This window comes from Brachyhypopomus gauderio, unplaced genomic scaffold (assembly GCF_052324685.1).
Source record: "Brachyhypopomus gauderio isolate BG-103 unplaced genomic scaffold, BGAUD_0.2 sc50, whole genome shotgun sequence".
In the NCBI taxonomy this organism is placed as follows: domain Eukaryota; kingdom Metazoa; phylum Chordata; class Actinopteri; order Gymnotiformes; family Hypopomidae; genus Brachyhypopomus; species Brachyhypopomus gauderio.
This window is the reverse complement of record NW_027506875.1, coordinates 840,127-858,079: the sequence shown is the minus strand read 5'-3', so window position 1 is coordinate 858,079 and position 17,953 is coordinate 840,127. Positions and strand designations below refer to the sequence as shown.

The 17,953-nt window shown below is 44.0% G+C and overlaps 1 protein-coding gene across 2 annotated transcripts in view; it reads left to right on the top strand.

Annotated features, from left to right (window-relative positions):
* The window catches only part of gabrb2b (gamma-aminobutyric acid type A receptor subunit beta2b), a 59,527-nt gene that overhangs the window by 25,233 nt on the left and 16,341 nt on the right, over window positions 1-17,953 (top strand). For both annotated transcript variants that reach the window (XM_076986962.1, XM_076986961.1), the window contains exons 4-5: window positions 1,888-2,108; window positions 14,678-14,760. In XM_076986962.1, coding sequence (XP_076843077.1) covers window positions 1,888-2,108; window positions 14,678-14,760 — 304 coding nt within the window. The remainder of the gene's footprint in view (window positions 1-1,887; window positions 2,109-14,677; window positions 14,761-17,953) is intronic.

The following is a 17,953-nucleotide window of genomic DNA, read 5'->3' as shown; positions in this document are numbered from 1 at the left end:
TATACGCTTTACAAAGCTTTACAGAGCTCTTTCTCTACACACACACACACACACACACACACACACACACACACACACACACACACACACACACACACACACACACACACACCAGTGCTCTCTCTCTACACACACACACAGCAGAGCTGTCTCTCTCCACACACACACACACACACACACATACAAACATTATATTTTGTTTAGCCTCGAGCATACTGCATGCCACGATGCTCATTAGCACAAAACATTTGACAACATTTGACAGCAGGACAGAGGCTGGAAGCACACGGCTAGTCCTGTGGTTTCCATGGCTCCATACCTCCTCCCCCTGATGGAGTGGACACTCCTCTATCAGGTCGTGAGGACCATGCCAGGAAGTGAACCCAGCCAGCACACTTTCTGTTCTTCAGTAGATGATTCAGCCTGTAGTCCGTGGACCTAGGTGCCTTCTACACGTCTTCTGTCTTAGACCTTTACACTTCAGTGTTTGCCTTTGTAGTGAAATGATCAGAGATCAAATGTGACAATACACTTACAGTACGGGAATATCCAACAGCAGAGAGACAGAATAAAGGGAGAGGGCAGATTACGCAGAGAGTGATGTGCTCCAGGAGATGCACTTTCAGCCTGGTGATGAGTAGGAGTGATTGGTGGGTTAGGCTGAATGGAGAAGGAGTCAGGTACAGGGAGCGTGTGATTGGTGGGTTGGGCTAAATGGAGGAGGAGTCAGGTATAGGGAGCGTGTGATTGGTGGGTTGGGCTAAATAGAGGAAGAGTCAGGTATAGGGAGCGTGTGATTGGTGGGTTAGATTGAATGAAGGAGGAGTCAGGTATAGGGAGCGTGTGATTGGTGGGTTGGGCTGAATGAAGGAGGAGTCAGGTACAGGGATCGTGTGATTGGAGCTGCGTGGAGCTGCGTACACACACAGGGCAGGGGGTGTGTACACACAAACACGTACATACACACATGTACACACACACATGCACACACACAGGGCAGGGGGTGTGTACACACACACACGTACATACACACATGTACACACACACACGTACACACACAGGGCAGGGGGTGTGTACACACACACACGTACATACACACATGTACACACATAGGGCAGGGGTGTGTACACACACACACACACACACACACACACACACACACACACACACATGTACACACTTAGGGCAGGGGTGGGCCATGTACTCACACACACTCGTACTTACACACACATATACAAACCCACACATACACACAATAATAATAATAATATATGTTCACTGTGTTCTGTGATTTCTTGGAACATTGCAAGGGGAGTATAGCAAAATCTGTTGAAGAAGTCAGATACCCTCGAGTCTAGAGTCTAGAGTCTAGGACTAAACCATCCCTATGGCCCGTGGAGATTTTTCTGGAACAGACTCCACTAAGAGTCTACTTCTGCTATTTTAAGGGCATCATATTGTCAGGTTTATGTCATGCTCACAGGAGATTATTAATTTTAATGGCCATAATGGTGTCCACTTGAATACCTAAGTATCTTGGAAACAGAATCTGCATGGATTACATTGCTGTGTATACATTCAAATGTGTAATTAATAAAACAAATGTTATGACAAATGATAAAAATTGAAAAAATGAATGTCTGGCTACTCGGTCTATTTCATAATCCAAACTTTTATAATTCATTTTTGTTTGATATGTGTTATATTCATATGTTACATTTTTAAGAAGGCATACTGCTTGTATTTTATGACTTTTAAAGAGCAAAATTCATGAACTTCACATAGATGTAAAGCATCTGGGACTAGATGAAAAACTACTGGGATTATATGGGATTATATGGGATTATAGGGGGTGGGCAGTAATGTTGCGGTGCGTTTCCCTTCCAGGATTACACTCTCACCATGTACTTCCAGCAAGCTTGGCGGGATAAGCGGCTGTCATATTCTGAAATTCCACTCAATCTGACGCTGGATAATCGGGTAGCTGATCAGCTGTGGGTTCCAGACACGTACTTCCTAAACGACAAGAAATCATTTGTTCATGGCGTAACAGTGAAGAACAGGATGATCCGGCTTCATCCAGACGGCACCGTTCTGTACGGACTCAGGTACCCCCCCCCCCCCCCCCCCCCCCCAATGCTTTTCTCAGCTTTAGGGCTCTGCCCTGGTGAGGGTGGGGTTTTGTTTTGAGGGCAGGACTTTCTGTTCTGTCTTGTCTGTGGTTCATTGGTCCCACTGGTCCTGTCTGTAGGTCTTAAGTGTGTTCGCAGTATTCTTTCATGTCTTTATCCTGCTTGAAAATAGTTTTATGCAGCTCAATTCTGCATAGTGTCAGGAGCCCAACTAGTGATCGTCAGTCCATTTGACATCAATTACTTTAAAAAAAAAAAAACTCCTGCACTCAAGGAACATTAAATGAGAAGTACTTAGCAGACTGAGTGGAGACATTTATATTCCTGAGTCTCTCAGCTTTTACTGTACATGTTCCATTCCTGTAGAACTCCTAATCACACTGGAAACACAAGAACAGCCTGTTGTCTGTGGACCCTTCAGTGGGTTCAGCTTGTTCAAAAATGTAAATGATACAACACTTTTACATACAAAATAAAGTACTGAGTGCTTTCAGACACATTACAGTTTTTTTTGCAGTCACCAAGACCCCAAAACTGATACTTATAGCACAATGGTAGTCTATCTACTGACCTGGTGCTCCAAATCTGAAGCACTTTTTCTGCCTTATACTATACTATACTACTTATGCTATAACATAGCAATTCTAAAACACACTTTCTGCAAAACATCATTCAAAACTAAATACAAAACAAAATTTTCAGTGCCATGCAAAACACTGTCATGCAACTGCCACACCCACCTGCCAATCACCCAGACCCAGTGCTCACAGGTGAACACACTTCTGACTCAGTTTTACTAGTCTTAGTAACCACAGTCTGAGACCTGAGAAGAGGCCACAAGTTGCACCTTGGTTTGCACAACAATACTGCAAAGAGACGAAGAGTACGAGAATGAGGAAGAGGATGAACAACCATAGCGGATGAAATCAGAACCACTCTGGTTGAGCATGTGCTCAACCATGCAGAGTTTTCTGGAGGTAAAGGGTCCAGTCTAATCTGTGCCACTACACTGTAGCATCATGAGAATAAGTACCGTACCTCTGTACATACTACTGAACAGTGTGTACCACTGTACTATTGAACTGTATTACAATATCAGTAATTACAGTAACTTATAGTAACATTATATTTCATGCCTATAAAACACTACATACTGAACACTGTTCACTGCAAACTGAACACTCAAACACATGGTAGTAGTGTTTTCCATTTGTCACATTGTGTGGTTATCATACAGGAAAGGCTGTTCATATTTGTGTGTACAATTTGAATGCAAAAATACAAAGTGTTTGTTCTGGATGAAGTGTTTGCTTTTCCTAAAGCGTGAGATTCTTTGTGTGTTGTGTGTGTGTGACTTTGGCTGCTGTGTGTTAAGTTTTGACAAAAGGAGACATTCTTTCTGAAATTGGGTCTTAGCGATTGCAAAAAAATTGTTCAGAAAATGCTTTGTAAAAAATGATCCTTATTTGTTGTTTGCACACAATTTTCCATCAATTAATTAGTACAGCAGCTCTGTGGTATACATTTACAACTGGGTTTAATAGCACCCAGTTGTATATTAACTTTAAGTACCTCTCTTTAAACATGAGGCTTTTTATAAAATAGTACCCAGACTAATTACCTGTAATACTTAATAACCACTAGGATATTTTAGCTTTTACAAAATGTTCCTTTTTAATAAAGTGGTATTAAGGCTTTCGTTTATTAATAGTACTGCGAGGTACCTTTGACGTTAGGCAGGAAAATTCTACTATGGTATACTTTTAAGTAAGCACTCAGAATATAAAATATAATATAAATATAAACACAAAACGTTTCAGACCTGATTTGGTGTTCAGGAACAGAGAGACGAAAACATTGTGATAGCTTCCATCTAAAGCGCAAAACACCGCCAACTCAGCCATCTAAAGCGCAAAACACCGCCAACTCAGAGCAGCTGGTGTGCACAGCGACGGCACTGTAATCATGGAGCCGCTCTCTTTAGGGACAGGTCCTGGATCAGTGAGCTGCTCTTCAGAGCCATCTGAGCTCAGGGTCCCTGGGTCTCTGGGTCTCTGGGTCTCTGGGCAGCTGTGCTCCCCTTGTAGAAGCAGTGGAGGAGTGCCTGTAGCAGACAGAATGGAGTGACAGATTCTGTGTGTATAATGTCAGTGGAAACACACACTGATGGTAAATATCATCACTTTTCTTTCCCTTTGAGCTGCCAGATTTACTCTGCAGTTTTGTCATTGTTGATAATGAAACACAGTGGCATTTGTGGACGGTGTAGCTGTCTGGGGCAGACCGGGCTGTCTGGGGCAGACCGGGCTGACTGGGGCAGACCGGGCTGACTGGGGCAGACCGGGCTGTCTGCTGTGTTCATGGTACCTCTGAAATTCCCACATCTCTGGTAGACTGAACCCGCAAGGCCAGTTGAGCTGAAGTTGAGCTGAAGGGCATTCAGCATGACCACTTGATCACAGACCTGATGAACTCATAATTAAAGTGAATAAAGTTCTGAACTCACATGTGAACAGCAGCTCTAACGAAGACACGCTTACTTAATCTCTTCCTGAATTGGCACAACAGTATAAGCATTTCCACCATTACACGTGACACACGTGACTGACATTACACATGACACATGTGACTGACATTTCACGTGACTGACATCACACGTGACTGCTTTGGCAGGAACTAGACTTCCAGTTGTAGGACTCGTGAGATCACAGGAGGTCTTGTTAACTTGAAAGAGACCATATATAAAAATGCAGAGAGTGGTATCAAATGCTATTTTACTGGAACTCTGCTATGTCTTAAGCTGTTATATGTGATCACGCTTGGTTAAATCAATATGCATGAGAGGATTTCTTAATTAGACTGAGATATGAACTGTATGTATGGTTAATTATAGAGGAATTAGCATACAATTAACAAGAGAACAATGGACCTTAGCAGCTGTAGGTCTGGCGTCTGCACCTAACGGGCTGTGGCCGTATCTCAGTCAAGAGGAGCTGGGATTCAGTTCTCAAGAGCTTTAGCACTATAGGCTGAGCTCCAGGACCAACCGAGGAACCCGAGGAACCCTAGGAACCCTACCAACCCTAGCCTCTCGTCCTGCCAGTCAAACACACTCCGCTGTGTCTGCTGATCTCACACAGTGCTACAGCAGCTTTACTAGAATAGTTGTACCTAGCACTCTAATTAGTGCTTTGTTAGTGCTCTAGTGTTCCATTAGTGCTCTAGTGTTCTATTAGTGCTCTAGTGCTCTGTTAGTGTTCTATTAGTGCTCTAGTGCTCTGTTAGTCCTATAGTGTTCTATTAGTGCTCTGTTAGTGTTCTATTAGTGCTCTAGTGCTCTGTTAGTGCTATAGTGCTCTATTAGTGCTCTAGTGTTCTATTGGTGCTCTGTTAGTGTTCTATTAGTGCTCTACTGGCCACTCTGGCAGAGCAAACATAGGTTAGTCTCCTGCTCCAGAGCAAACACACGCCATTCTGCAGAACCACTAGCAAAGCAAAAAAGATGTAATAATCAAATAAATTACGTCAGTTTTGACAGATACACAACGTGAGTTATGACAGATACACAATGTGAGTTTTGACAGATACACAACTTCAGTTATGACTGATACATGACGTCAGTTATGAGCAACACCAGTGATCGGACAGCTCATTAAAAAAAAAATATTTGCATGAAATAAACATTTGTGAAACATCACTGCAGAAATGCTGTCATTGTCCATATGATTGCTAACATAACCCTAATATAACTCTATCACAACCCTAATATAACTCTAACATAACCCTAATATAACTCTAACATAACCCAAACCCCAACCCTAACCCTAATATCACCATAACGTCATGTGTATGTGTGTGTGCTAAACTGGTTAAAGAGGGATCTCTCCCCCATCTCTCCCTCATTTGTTCCTCATCTGTCTCTCATCTGTCCCTCATCTGTCTCTCATCTGTCCCTCATCTGTCTCTCATCTGTCTCTCATCTGTCCCTCATCTGTCCCTCATCTGTCTCTCATCTGTCTCTCATCTGTCCCTCATCTGTCTCTCATCTGTCCCTCATCTGTCTCTCATCTGTCCCTCATCTGTCTCTCATCTGTCTCTCATCTGTCCCTCATCTGTCTCTCATCTGTCTCTCATCTGTCTCTCATCTGTCCCTCATCTGTCTCTCATCTGTCCCTCATCTGTCTCTCATCTGTCCCTCATCTGTCTCTCATCTGTCCCTCATCTGTCTCTCATCTGTCCCTCATCTGTCTCTCATCTGTCTCTATGGCTCTCACACAGGATACCAGCCTTTCAGTTCACATGCAGCATGTGGTTTACATGTCAGAGTCACATGTCACTGTGATTTACATGTCAGAGTCATATGACACTGTGGTTTACATGTCAGAGTCACATGTCAGTGTGGTTTACATGTCACTGTGGTTTACATGTCAGAGTCACATGTCAGTGTGGTTTACATGTCACTGTGGTTTACATGTCAGAGTCACATGTCACTGTGGTTTACATGTCAGAATCACATGTCACTATGGTTTACATGTCAGAGTCACATGTCACTGTGGTTTACATGTCAGAGTCACATGTCACTGTGGTTTACATGTCACTATGGTTTACATGTCAGAGTCACATGACACTGTGGTTTACATGTCAGAGTCACATGTCACTGTGGTTTACATGTCACTGTGGTTTACATGTCAGAGTCACATGTCACTGTGGTTTACATGTCACTATGGTTTACATGTCAGAGTCACATGACACTGTGGTTTACATGTCAGAGTCACTGTGGTTTACATGTCACTGTGGTTTACATGTCACTATGGTTTACATGTCAGAGTCACATGACACTGTGGTTTACATTTCAGAGTCACATGACACTGTGGTTTACATGTCAGAGTCACATGTCACTGTGGTTTACATGTCACTATGGTTTACATGTCAGTCACATGACACTGTGGTTTACATGTCAGAGTCACATGTCACTGTGGTTTACATGTCACTATGGTTTACATGTCAGAGTCACATGTCACTGTGGTTTACATGTCAGTCACATGACACATATGAGTCATGTGTCGTCATGCAATTCTACACATCAGAGAATGTGATCAAAAGTTCTGACACTAGTATGATGTATCAGCATAGATGTTTATCGTAAAGAATGATTATCTTAAAGAATGGCCATAACTGTGTTTGTACCTGTAAGCCTCATATTGGTTTAGGTGAGCATGTGTTTTATGTACACATTCCAAATGAAAAAGTAAGAACTTCTAAAAGTCTTATTAGCCAGTGCACCATATTAATATTCATATTCATATTAATATTCACAATGTCTTTGCCAGAGCGGCCTGGGCATTTGTCATCTGAAGCATTCTGCTGAACAACCAAATAAAAGAGACTAATGGCACACGCTCTGATGTTCACAGGGCATATTACATCAAGGTCTGCCCCGAGAACTTGAGTATTACCCTGAGGCGGGTACTGAAGCACTGGATGGGCTGGATCAGTTTGAAGTCCCCAGCACTCGTGTGTCCCACGAATGTGTGGTGTCCAAACATGAACACCAGTAGGAGACCCCCACCATCAGGACAGGGACATGTTCCTGCAGGCACATGTTGAGATGATCCATGTGCACCAAACTGTGGTCCAGGCAGAAGCTTCTTCCACAGTGGATGATCAGTAATGTTGACCTTGGGTCTTCCAGCCTGGAGGAGGTTTTGTCAGGTGGACGTGCAGCTCTCCTGGGAGCAGCCATCATATCCGCACACGTCCGCACACACCCACACACACCCGCACACACCCACACACACCCACACACACCCGCACACACCCGCACACACCCACACACACCCGCACACACCCGCACACATCCACACACATCCTCACACCCGCACACGTCCGCACACACCCACACACATCCGCACACACCCACACACACCTGCACACATCCGCACACACCCACACACATCCGCACGCACCCACACACACATCCGCACACACCCGCACACATCCGCACACACCCACACACACCTGCACACATCCGCACACACCCACACACATCCGCACGCACCCACACACACATCCGCACACACCCGCACACACCCACACACATCCGCACACACCCTCACACATCCGCACACCCACACATCCGCACACACCCACACACATCCGCACACATCCACACACGTCCGCACACACCCACACACATCCGCACACACCCACACGCATCCGCGCACACCCGCACGCATCCGCACACATCCGCACACACCCACACACATCCGCACACATGTCCGCACACACCCACGTACATCCGCACACACCCACTCCCATCTGCACACACCCACACACATCATCACACCCACACACACCCACACGCATCCGCGCACACCCACACACATCCTCACACCCGCACGCATCCACACACATCCGCACACACCCACACACATCTGCACACACCCACACACATCCTCACACCCACACACATCCGCACACACTCGCACACATCCTCACACCCACACACACCCGCACACATCCTCACACCCACACACATCCGCACACACCCGCACACATCCTCACACCCACACACACCTGCACACATCCGCACACGTGGTTCACACTGACTTCTAGACCCCAGGTCCACATTCCACCCCAGTGATTCTGGCAGTTTATAACTCTGAAAAACGAAAAGAGCAGCACTTGACAGGAGGCCAAGGGCGTCTCACGGCCGTCTCACAGCCATCTCACAGTCATCACACGGCCGTCTCACAGTCGTCTCACAGTCGTCTCGCAGCCGTCTCCCATCTGGAGAGAGTGCCTAAGAACATGGTGCCAGCTGGAAGAGATTCCATTAACATGTAATTGTCACTCAATCTAGCAGTAATGAGAAGTGAGGCACATCTACCCCCGTACAGTCACTCTGAATGATCCGTCTACTCAATCAGAATCAGTTTATTTTGGACCTTGTGCCTCTTACTGGTCTTCATAAATGATGAATCAGCGATGGGTTGTGGCATTCAGGAAATATGCTTAGAAGTGAAATGCGTGTAGAATCGAGCCCTCAACACAGAAACACACCCCTTCAAAAAGCTCCTTCTGCAGTCTAAAGGATGTCTGTGGTCACATGGTCATGATCTGGGATGAGCTGCTACCTCCTGAAGGGTCTGAATGATGATGAGGGAGGAGGAGTTTGAGATGACTGGGTGAAGAGCCACTCAGTACCAACGAGTGCAGTGTTTCACTCCCAAGCGGTGTGAGGAATGGTCGTAGGAACGGAGCGCAGGTCTATTGTGATTGGCCTAGAGTCAGTGTGGTACACAGGGCCCAAACAGATAAACAATGGAGCTGACAGACAAAACAGAAATGAAACCAGAACCACAGGGTATTTAGGTAAACAAAACTGCTGTGGGTGACATGCAACAGAACTTCAGTACCCTAGATAATGAGTGTTTAGTCAGTAAACAGTCAGTAGTTCAGGAGACTGCACCCCCTGCTTGTGTGGAGGGTAACCGCACTGGGTAGACGTCACAGTTCCAGTGCAATAAACAGTATTTATCTCACAAAATAACATGAGGCAGATTCACAGTCCTGAAAGACATTTGTTTTCATTCAGTGTGTGCTGTTAAAATACAAATAACACAAAGGTTACCCCAATATATTGCTATAATCTAGAATAATAACACAGATTACCCCAATATATTACTGTAATCTAGGCAAGGCAAGGCAAGTTTATTTATATACTGTAGCACCTTTCACACACACTGGCAATTCGAAGTGCTTTACACAGGAAAAGAAAGAATATTATTACGACCCAAGGTCTAGAATAATAACATAGAGATTACCCCAATATATTGCTATAATCTAGAATAATAACACAGATATTACCCCAATATATTGCTGTAATCTTGAATACTCTTCACATAGGAAATATTTGGAAAAGGTCCTGATACTTTTAGAATACTTTTAGGGCCTGCAAGGCCCAGCTGGATATACAGAGAAACTGGATACAGAGAAACTGGAAACTTAAACTAACTGGCCTCACAGTTTCAGAGAAAGCCATGCGGTATTATTAACATGGAGTGGCTTTGGTTCACATTTTAAATCAGTAATTACTCACCACAGATTCTGAGGCATAACTTCATACTGTACAATAACTCAAATGGTCATCTAGATTATTTCTGGTTATTTAAATTTGACCTGGAATAGACTTTAAGATATGTGTAGCTTTTTTTATATATATTCTGGCTTTTTTCAGGTATTACCATTATAATGAAAGCCAAAGTACTGGTTGAAACCTCAGGTGAGCTTTTTCTTTTGCCTTTAAGGTTGTGGAGGCCAAACACCTCGTTTCTTGTATGATAATATCAAATGCTAATTTTTTCTTGTATGATAATATCAAATGCTAATTTTGTATGCTAATCTTCTCTATAAAAAGCCTCAGTGTGATGAGAAAAATAATTAAACACTTAAAATAACAGAAGAGGGATTGGCTAATACATGTTAAACAGTGCAGGTCCACTGATTATACAGTATGTTTCTTTATAATACCTGGAATTAATACAGATCTTCTGGGTCCTTACACCCATGTGTGGGAAAAAGGAGTTTTGATCATCATCATATTGTTGTTCTTCGCCTAGTGTACAGGTGTTGTGGTAGGAAGGTCCTGGTTTAGAACAATCCATGTAGTGCTGTAACCCACGTCCAGGAGAGAGATTCATAATAGCTAGAAATGTGATGGCACCAGATCCCCTTACAAAACTCAATATTGTCCCAGACAATTCATGAGATCCAAGAGTTAGAAACAACATAAAGTAAAAAAATACAATCATGAATACATACAATACATACAAAGACCCATCATGGGATCCTGTATGGCACTGACACAGGCAGCCAGTGAGGTGTTTAATCACGCACGCTAGGATCCTCCAGGTGTTTATCACACACGCTAGGATCCTCCAGGTGTTTATCACACACGCTAGGATCCTCCAGGTGTTTAATCACACACGCTAGGATCCTCCAGGTGTTTAATCACACACGCTAGGATCCTCCAGGTGTTTAATCACGCAGGCTAGGATCCTCCAGGTGTTTAATCACACACGCTAGGATCCTCCAGGTGTTTAATCACACACGCTAGGATCCTCCAGGTGTTTAGCACACACGCTAGGATCCTCCAGGTGTTTAATCACACACACTAGGATCCTCCAGGTGTTTGTCACACACGCTAGGATCCTCCAGGTGTTTAATCACACACGCTAGGATCCTCCATGTGTTTAGCACACACGCTAGGATCCTCCAGGTGTTTAATCACACACGCTAGGATCCTCCAGGTGTTTAATCACACATGCTAGGATCCTCCAGGTGTTTAATCACACACGCTAAAATCCTCCAGGTGTTTAATCACACACGCTAGGATCCTCCAGGTGTTTAATCACACACGCTAGGATCCTCCAGGTGTTTAATCACACACGCTAGGATCCTCCAGGTGTTTAGCACACACGCTAGGATCCTCCAGGTGTTTAGTCACACACGCTAGGATCCTCCAGGTGTTTAATCACACACGCTAAAATCCTCCAGGTGTTTAATCACACACGCTAGGATCCTCCAGGTGTTTAATCACACACGCTAGGATCCTCCAGGTGTTTAGCACACACGCTAGGATCCTCCAGGTGTTTAGTCACACACGCTAGGATCCTCCAGGTGTTTAATCACACACGCTAGGATCCTCCAGGTGTTTAGCACACACGCTAGGATCCTCCAGGTGTTTAATCACACACGCTAGGATCCTCCAGGTGTTTAATCACACACGCTAGGATCCTCCAGGTGTTTAGTCACACACGCTAGGATCCTCCAGGTGTTTAATCACACACGCTAGGATCCTCCAGGTGTTTAATCACACACGCTAGGATCCTCCAGGTGTTTAGCACACACGCTAGGATCCTCCAGGTGTTTAGTCACACATGCTAGGATCCTCCAGGTGTTTAGTCACACATGCTAGGATCCTCCAGGTGTTTAGTCACACACGCTAGGATCCTCCAGGTGTTTAGTCACACACGTTAGGATCTTCCAGGTGTTTAATCACACACGCTAGGATCCTCCAGGTGTTTAATCACACACGCTAGGATCCTCCGGGTGTTTAGCACACACGCTAGGATCCTCCAGGTGTTTAATCACACACGCTAGGATCCTCCAGGTGTTTAGTCACACACGCTAGGATCCTCCAGGTGTTTAGTCACACACGTTAGGATCTTCCAGGTGTTTAATCACACACGCTAGGATCCTCCAGGTGTTTAATCACACACGCTAGGATCCTCCAGGTGTTTAATCACACACGCTAGGATCCTCCAGGTGTTTAATCACTACATGTGCTGTATTACCGCATCTCCAGGATTATGTGCAGACTCATGGTTCTGCTTCCAGCTGTAATGTGTTCCGCCCCCTACACTTCTACAGAGGTTAGAGCAGCAGGTCTACAGGAGGTCTACAGGAGGTCTACAGTCACCATTATCCTAGGGACAGGATTTCTTAGGGATAGGCATGATAATTTTATTGTCTTCTTCCATAGACTTGGTGTAATGGGCAGTGGGGGTGCAAAAAGTTTTGTAAAATATAACACCAGGCAGGTGCCAATTCATCTGCCTGAGTTCCTAATCAACAGGCACAAATGCCACCTGGGCCTGTAGCCTTACTGGCATTGATCTGCTGGAGGATCTTATTGATGGGTATCAGATCAATCTCTAGTCTTCCATCAATACTGCAATGCAGCAATGCCATCAGCATCTTCAATAGCAGTTCCATCAAGCAACATGGCATGATCATAGACAACCATTCAGCTAATTTTACATTAGCCAATTTATCTGCAAATTTATTAATTTTAACAATGTGTGTATACTGTATCAGTTCAAAATGCAATAGTGAAAAAGAAAAGCATTGTGATAGGGTTTGTGATGGGGTTGGTGATGGGGTTTGTGATGGGGTTTGTGATGGGGTTTGGAATAGGGTTGGTGATAGGGTTTGTTATAGGGTTTGTGATAGGGTTTGTGATGGGGTTTGTGATAGGGTTTGTGATAGAGTTGGTGATAGGGTTTGTGATGGGGTTATTGATAGGGTTTGTGATGGGGTTTGTGATGAGGTTGGTGATAGAGTTTATGATAGGGTTTGTGATAGGGTTTGTGATAGAGTTGGTGATAGGGTTTGTGATGGGGTTTGTGATGGGGTTTGTGATAGAGTTGGTGATAGGGTTTGTGATGGGGTTTGTGATGGGGTTTGTAATGGGGTTTGTGATGGGGTTTGTGATGGGATTTGTGATAGAGTTGGTGATGGGGTTTGTGATGGGGTTTGTGATAGAGTTGGTGATAGAGTTGGTTATAGGGTTTGTGATGGGGTTATTGATAGGGTTTGTGATGGGGTTTGTGATGAGGTTGGTGATAGAGTTTGTGATAGGGTTTGTGATGGGATTTGTGATGGGGTTTGTGATAGAGTTGGTGATAGGGTTTGTAATGGGGTTTGTGATGGGGTTTGTGATGGGATTTGTGATAGAGTTGGTGATAGGGTTTGTGATGGGGTTTGTGATGGGGTTTGTGATGGGATTTGTGATAGAGTTGGTGATGGGGTTTGTGATGGGGTTTGCTATCACCCCTGTGATGTGGTTTGTTTATCCTTTATTGTCCATTGATCTGTTGTACAGTGTTGTCCAAACGCTTCCATCATCTCATACAATGACCTTCAACAAATGACAACATGCAAACAGAAACACTTCATGGTAATTCATGCTAGTGTAATCCAGGTGTAATGTAGACATGTGCAATCCAGGTGTAATGCAGGGTAATTTATGCAGGTGTAATCCAGGGTGTATTGCAGGGTAATTTATGCAGGTGTAATCCAGGGTAATTTTACGCAGGCGTAATCCAGGTTAATATATGCAGGGGTAATCCAGGGTTAGGGGTAGGGTTAGGATTACGCAGGGGTAATTCTGGTGTGCTTCCATGGTCATTTATGAAGGTGTAACTCCCGGGTAATTTTACGCAGGCGAAATCCAGGGTAATTTATGCTGGTGTAACTCCAGGGTAAGTAATGCTGGTGTGGTCTGAGCAGAATGCCACTTCTCCCCCACTGCACCAGTGAGCAGACCCTCACACCCGTGACTGAGAAGACCCAGTGTGGCCCGTGACTGCGGCTCCAGTACTCTTAGTATTCTTTCATTACTGCCTTTTCATTTGGTTGAATCAGCCCTCCGATGGGGAGTGTGAGAACAATGAATCTTGTTCATAGCCATTTTAAATCTTGCATTCTGAATCTTAAACCATAGGTTGGATATATCTTGATAGAGGACAGACTTTATTAAGGTTTGAAAGAATAAAAGTGAAGATGTGTTGAGAACTGACTGCCTTTATTTGACTAGTCCCACCTCTCTCTGTGTCCCTTTGTGTTTGGTGTGTGTGTGTGTGTGTGTGTGTGTGTGTGTGTGTGTGTGTGTGTGTGTGTGTGTGTGTGTGTGTGTGTGTGTGTGTGTGTGTGTGTGTGTGTGTGTGTGTGTGTGTGCGTGCGTGTGTGTGTGTGTGTAGAATCACTACGACTGCAGCCTGTATGATGGACCTGAGGCGATACCCTCTGGATGAGCAAAACTGCACCCTGGAAATCGAGAGCTGTGAGTGACATGAGTCCTTCTGTTTTCTCTCTTTCTCTCTATTTCAGTCTCTTTACTCTCCTATTTCAGTCTCTCTGAGATGGCCACTGAATGTTTCTCGGTCCATTCAGGTTTTCTTACTGACATTTCAGATCTCTTAATGAAAATAACCTACACAACAGAGCAGCTTGTGCTCCTGCCTCTGCCTTGCATTCTTGCTGATCCAGGAACAGCCAGTATCTGAAATCCAGCTGACCCCAGACCAGTTGACCCCATAACAGCTGACCCCAGACCAGTGTAGCAAGGATCAAATCTGAATGATTATTTGTAATGAAATTTGAGTTCAATTTGTATTGAAAAAATTATAAACCAGAGGCTCATTTCAGTGCTGATTTACAGAATTTAAAGAACAAACAGAAGGATATCAGATGTATTTATTACGGGGTTAAAGTCTCCTCTCCTCTGACCCCTATTCCCCTCCCTGACTCCTCCCCTCTATAATCCCTCCCCTCCCAATAATTTTCAGTACTGAACTTCTGACTTAACAGTTTATGTGCAAATTAAATTTTTTAAGTATGAATATAATTTTACAAATTATTCAGCTTCAGGTCTGTTTTCTGCAATATGTGATTACACATGACTGAAGAACACTGAACATATGATCTCAAAATAACAATAGGATAAATAATAACAATATTAATTATGATAATCTTAATAGTAATAACGCAATAATAGTTATAATAATAATATCAACAATAACAATAATAATGATAATAATAATCAGTTAATGGAAATGGAAGACATGAAATTAGATGATGAATTTGTTTTTTACTTTTCATTTGTAATTGTAGTGGAGGCGTAATTGCTGTTTACGAGAGAGGGAGAGAGAGGCTGATTGTTTAAGCAGAATGCCGTGGGCAGCAGTCACTAAGTGGCCAAGATGCTGTTTTTCTTGGCAGTAGGCAGGACCGATTCAGCTCTGAGTCTGAGTATGTCTGAAGGCCTGAGTAGGTGCTGCTTGTAAAAGCATTTTGTGGAATTGGTTTGAGAGCGAACAGCACTAAAACGCCTGAATGACCCGAAGGCACCACGACAACACCGTTGTGTTTCTCATGACAACACAGTTGTGTTTCTCATGACAACACCATTGTGTTTCTCATGACAACACTATTGTGTTTCTCATGACAACGCAGTTGTGTTTCTCATGACTACACCATTGTGTTTCTCATGACAACACTATTGTGTTTCTCATGACAACACAGTTGTGTTTCTCATGACAACACAGTTGTGTTTCTCATGACTACACCATTGTGTTTCTCATGACAACACCATTGTGTTTCTCATGACAACACAGTTCTGTTTCTCATGACATCACAGTTGTGTTTCTCATGACAACACAGTTGTGTTTCTCATGACAACACAGTTGTGTTTCTCACGAAAACACTTGTGCTTCTTACAAGGATATGCACCTTAAAATCTCTTTGTCTTATTTTTTTGTTTCTTTATTGTTTAACAAAGAAATCATGCAAAAATATAAAATGGCATTTGATATTTAATATATAAATCATGTAAAAGGAACTCCAATAGGTTGGAGAAGGTAAGTCAGGTTGTAAAGGTTCTGAAGGTTGTAAAGGTTGTAAAGTTTCTAAAGGTCTTGACGTTAGCCCGCTGCTGATGAGCTTCTTGATGGTGGTCAATAGACAGAGGAGAGGGTCACCACGGGAACGGCCTGACCAGAGCGGGGATGGCACCTTTCTGCATGTGAGGAGATTTCACTGTTTAATGGTGTAATACAGGGTTGTGAGGGAAGCCGGTGCATGCAGGCAGTTATGAGCAGATGTTACCAAGAACACTAACGTGGGACGTTACCAAGAACACTAACGTGAGACGTTACCAAGAACACTAACGTGAGACGTTACCAAGAACACTAACGTGGGACGTTACCAAGAACACTAACGTGGGACGCTACCAAGAACACTAACATGGGACGTTACCAAGGACACTAACGTGAGACGCTACCAAGAACACTAACATGGGACGTTACCAAGAACACTAACGTGAGACGCTACCAAGAACACTAACGTGGGACGTTACCAAGGACACTAACGTGAGACGTTACCAAGAACACTAACGTGAGACGTTACCAAGAACACTAACGTGAGACATTACCAAGAGCACTAACGTGGGACGTTACCAAGAACACTAACGTGAGACGTTACCAAGAACACTAACGTGAGACGTTAACAAGAACACTAACGTGACACGTTACCAAGAACACTAACGTGGGACGTTACCAAGAACACTAACGTGACACGTTACCAAGGACACTAACGTGAGATGTTATCAAGAACACTATTGTGGGACGCTACCAAGAACACTAACGTGGGACGTTACCAAGGACACTAACGTGAGACGTTACCAAGAACACTAACGTGAGACGTTACCAAGAACACTAACGTGAGACATTACCAAAAACACTAACGTGGGACGTTACCAAGAACACTAACGTGAGACGTTACCAAGAACACTAACGTGAGACGTTATCAAGAACACTATTGTGGGACGTTACCAAGAACACTAACGTGAGGCGTTACCAAGAACACTAACGTGAGACATTACCAAGAGCACTAACGTGGGACGTTACCAAGAACACTAACGTGAGACGTTACCAAGAACACTAACGTGAGACGTTAACAAGAACACTAACGTGGGACGTTACCAAAAACACTAACGTGGGACGTTACCAAGAACACTAACGTGAGACGTTATCAAGAACACTATTGTGGGACGTTACCAAGAACACTAACGTGGGAACTTTCAGCCACAGGGCTGCTTGTCTCTATGGATGTTTCTTCTCTGTGTTACTCCTGTGTAGATGGAGAGGGCTTCAAACCTCAGGCTCAGTCACATTTGTGCTGCTGATGGCACTTAAACGTGACCTGCAGTAAAGGGCATGGCCTGTATGTAAAGGGCCTTTTTCCACATTGTATCAGACACAGAGCTCCCAGCAGCCATCCCTGTACTCTCGTATGTGTCCTGATACTTGGGCATCATCATGAAGCCGTGTGTAGTGAGATGTTCTGATCCTTGGGCGTCATCATGAAGCCGTGTGTAGTGAGATGTTCTGATACTTGGGCGTCATCATGAAGCCGTGTGTAGTGAGATGTTCTGATCCTTGGGCGTCATCATGAAGCCATGTGTAGTGAGATGTTCT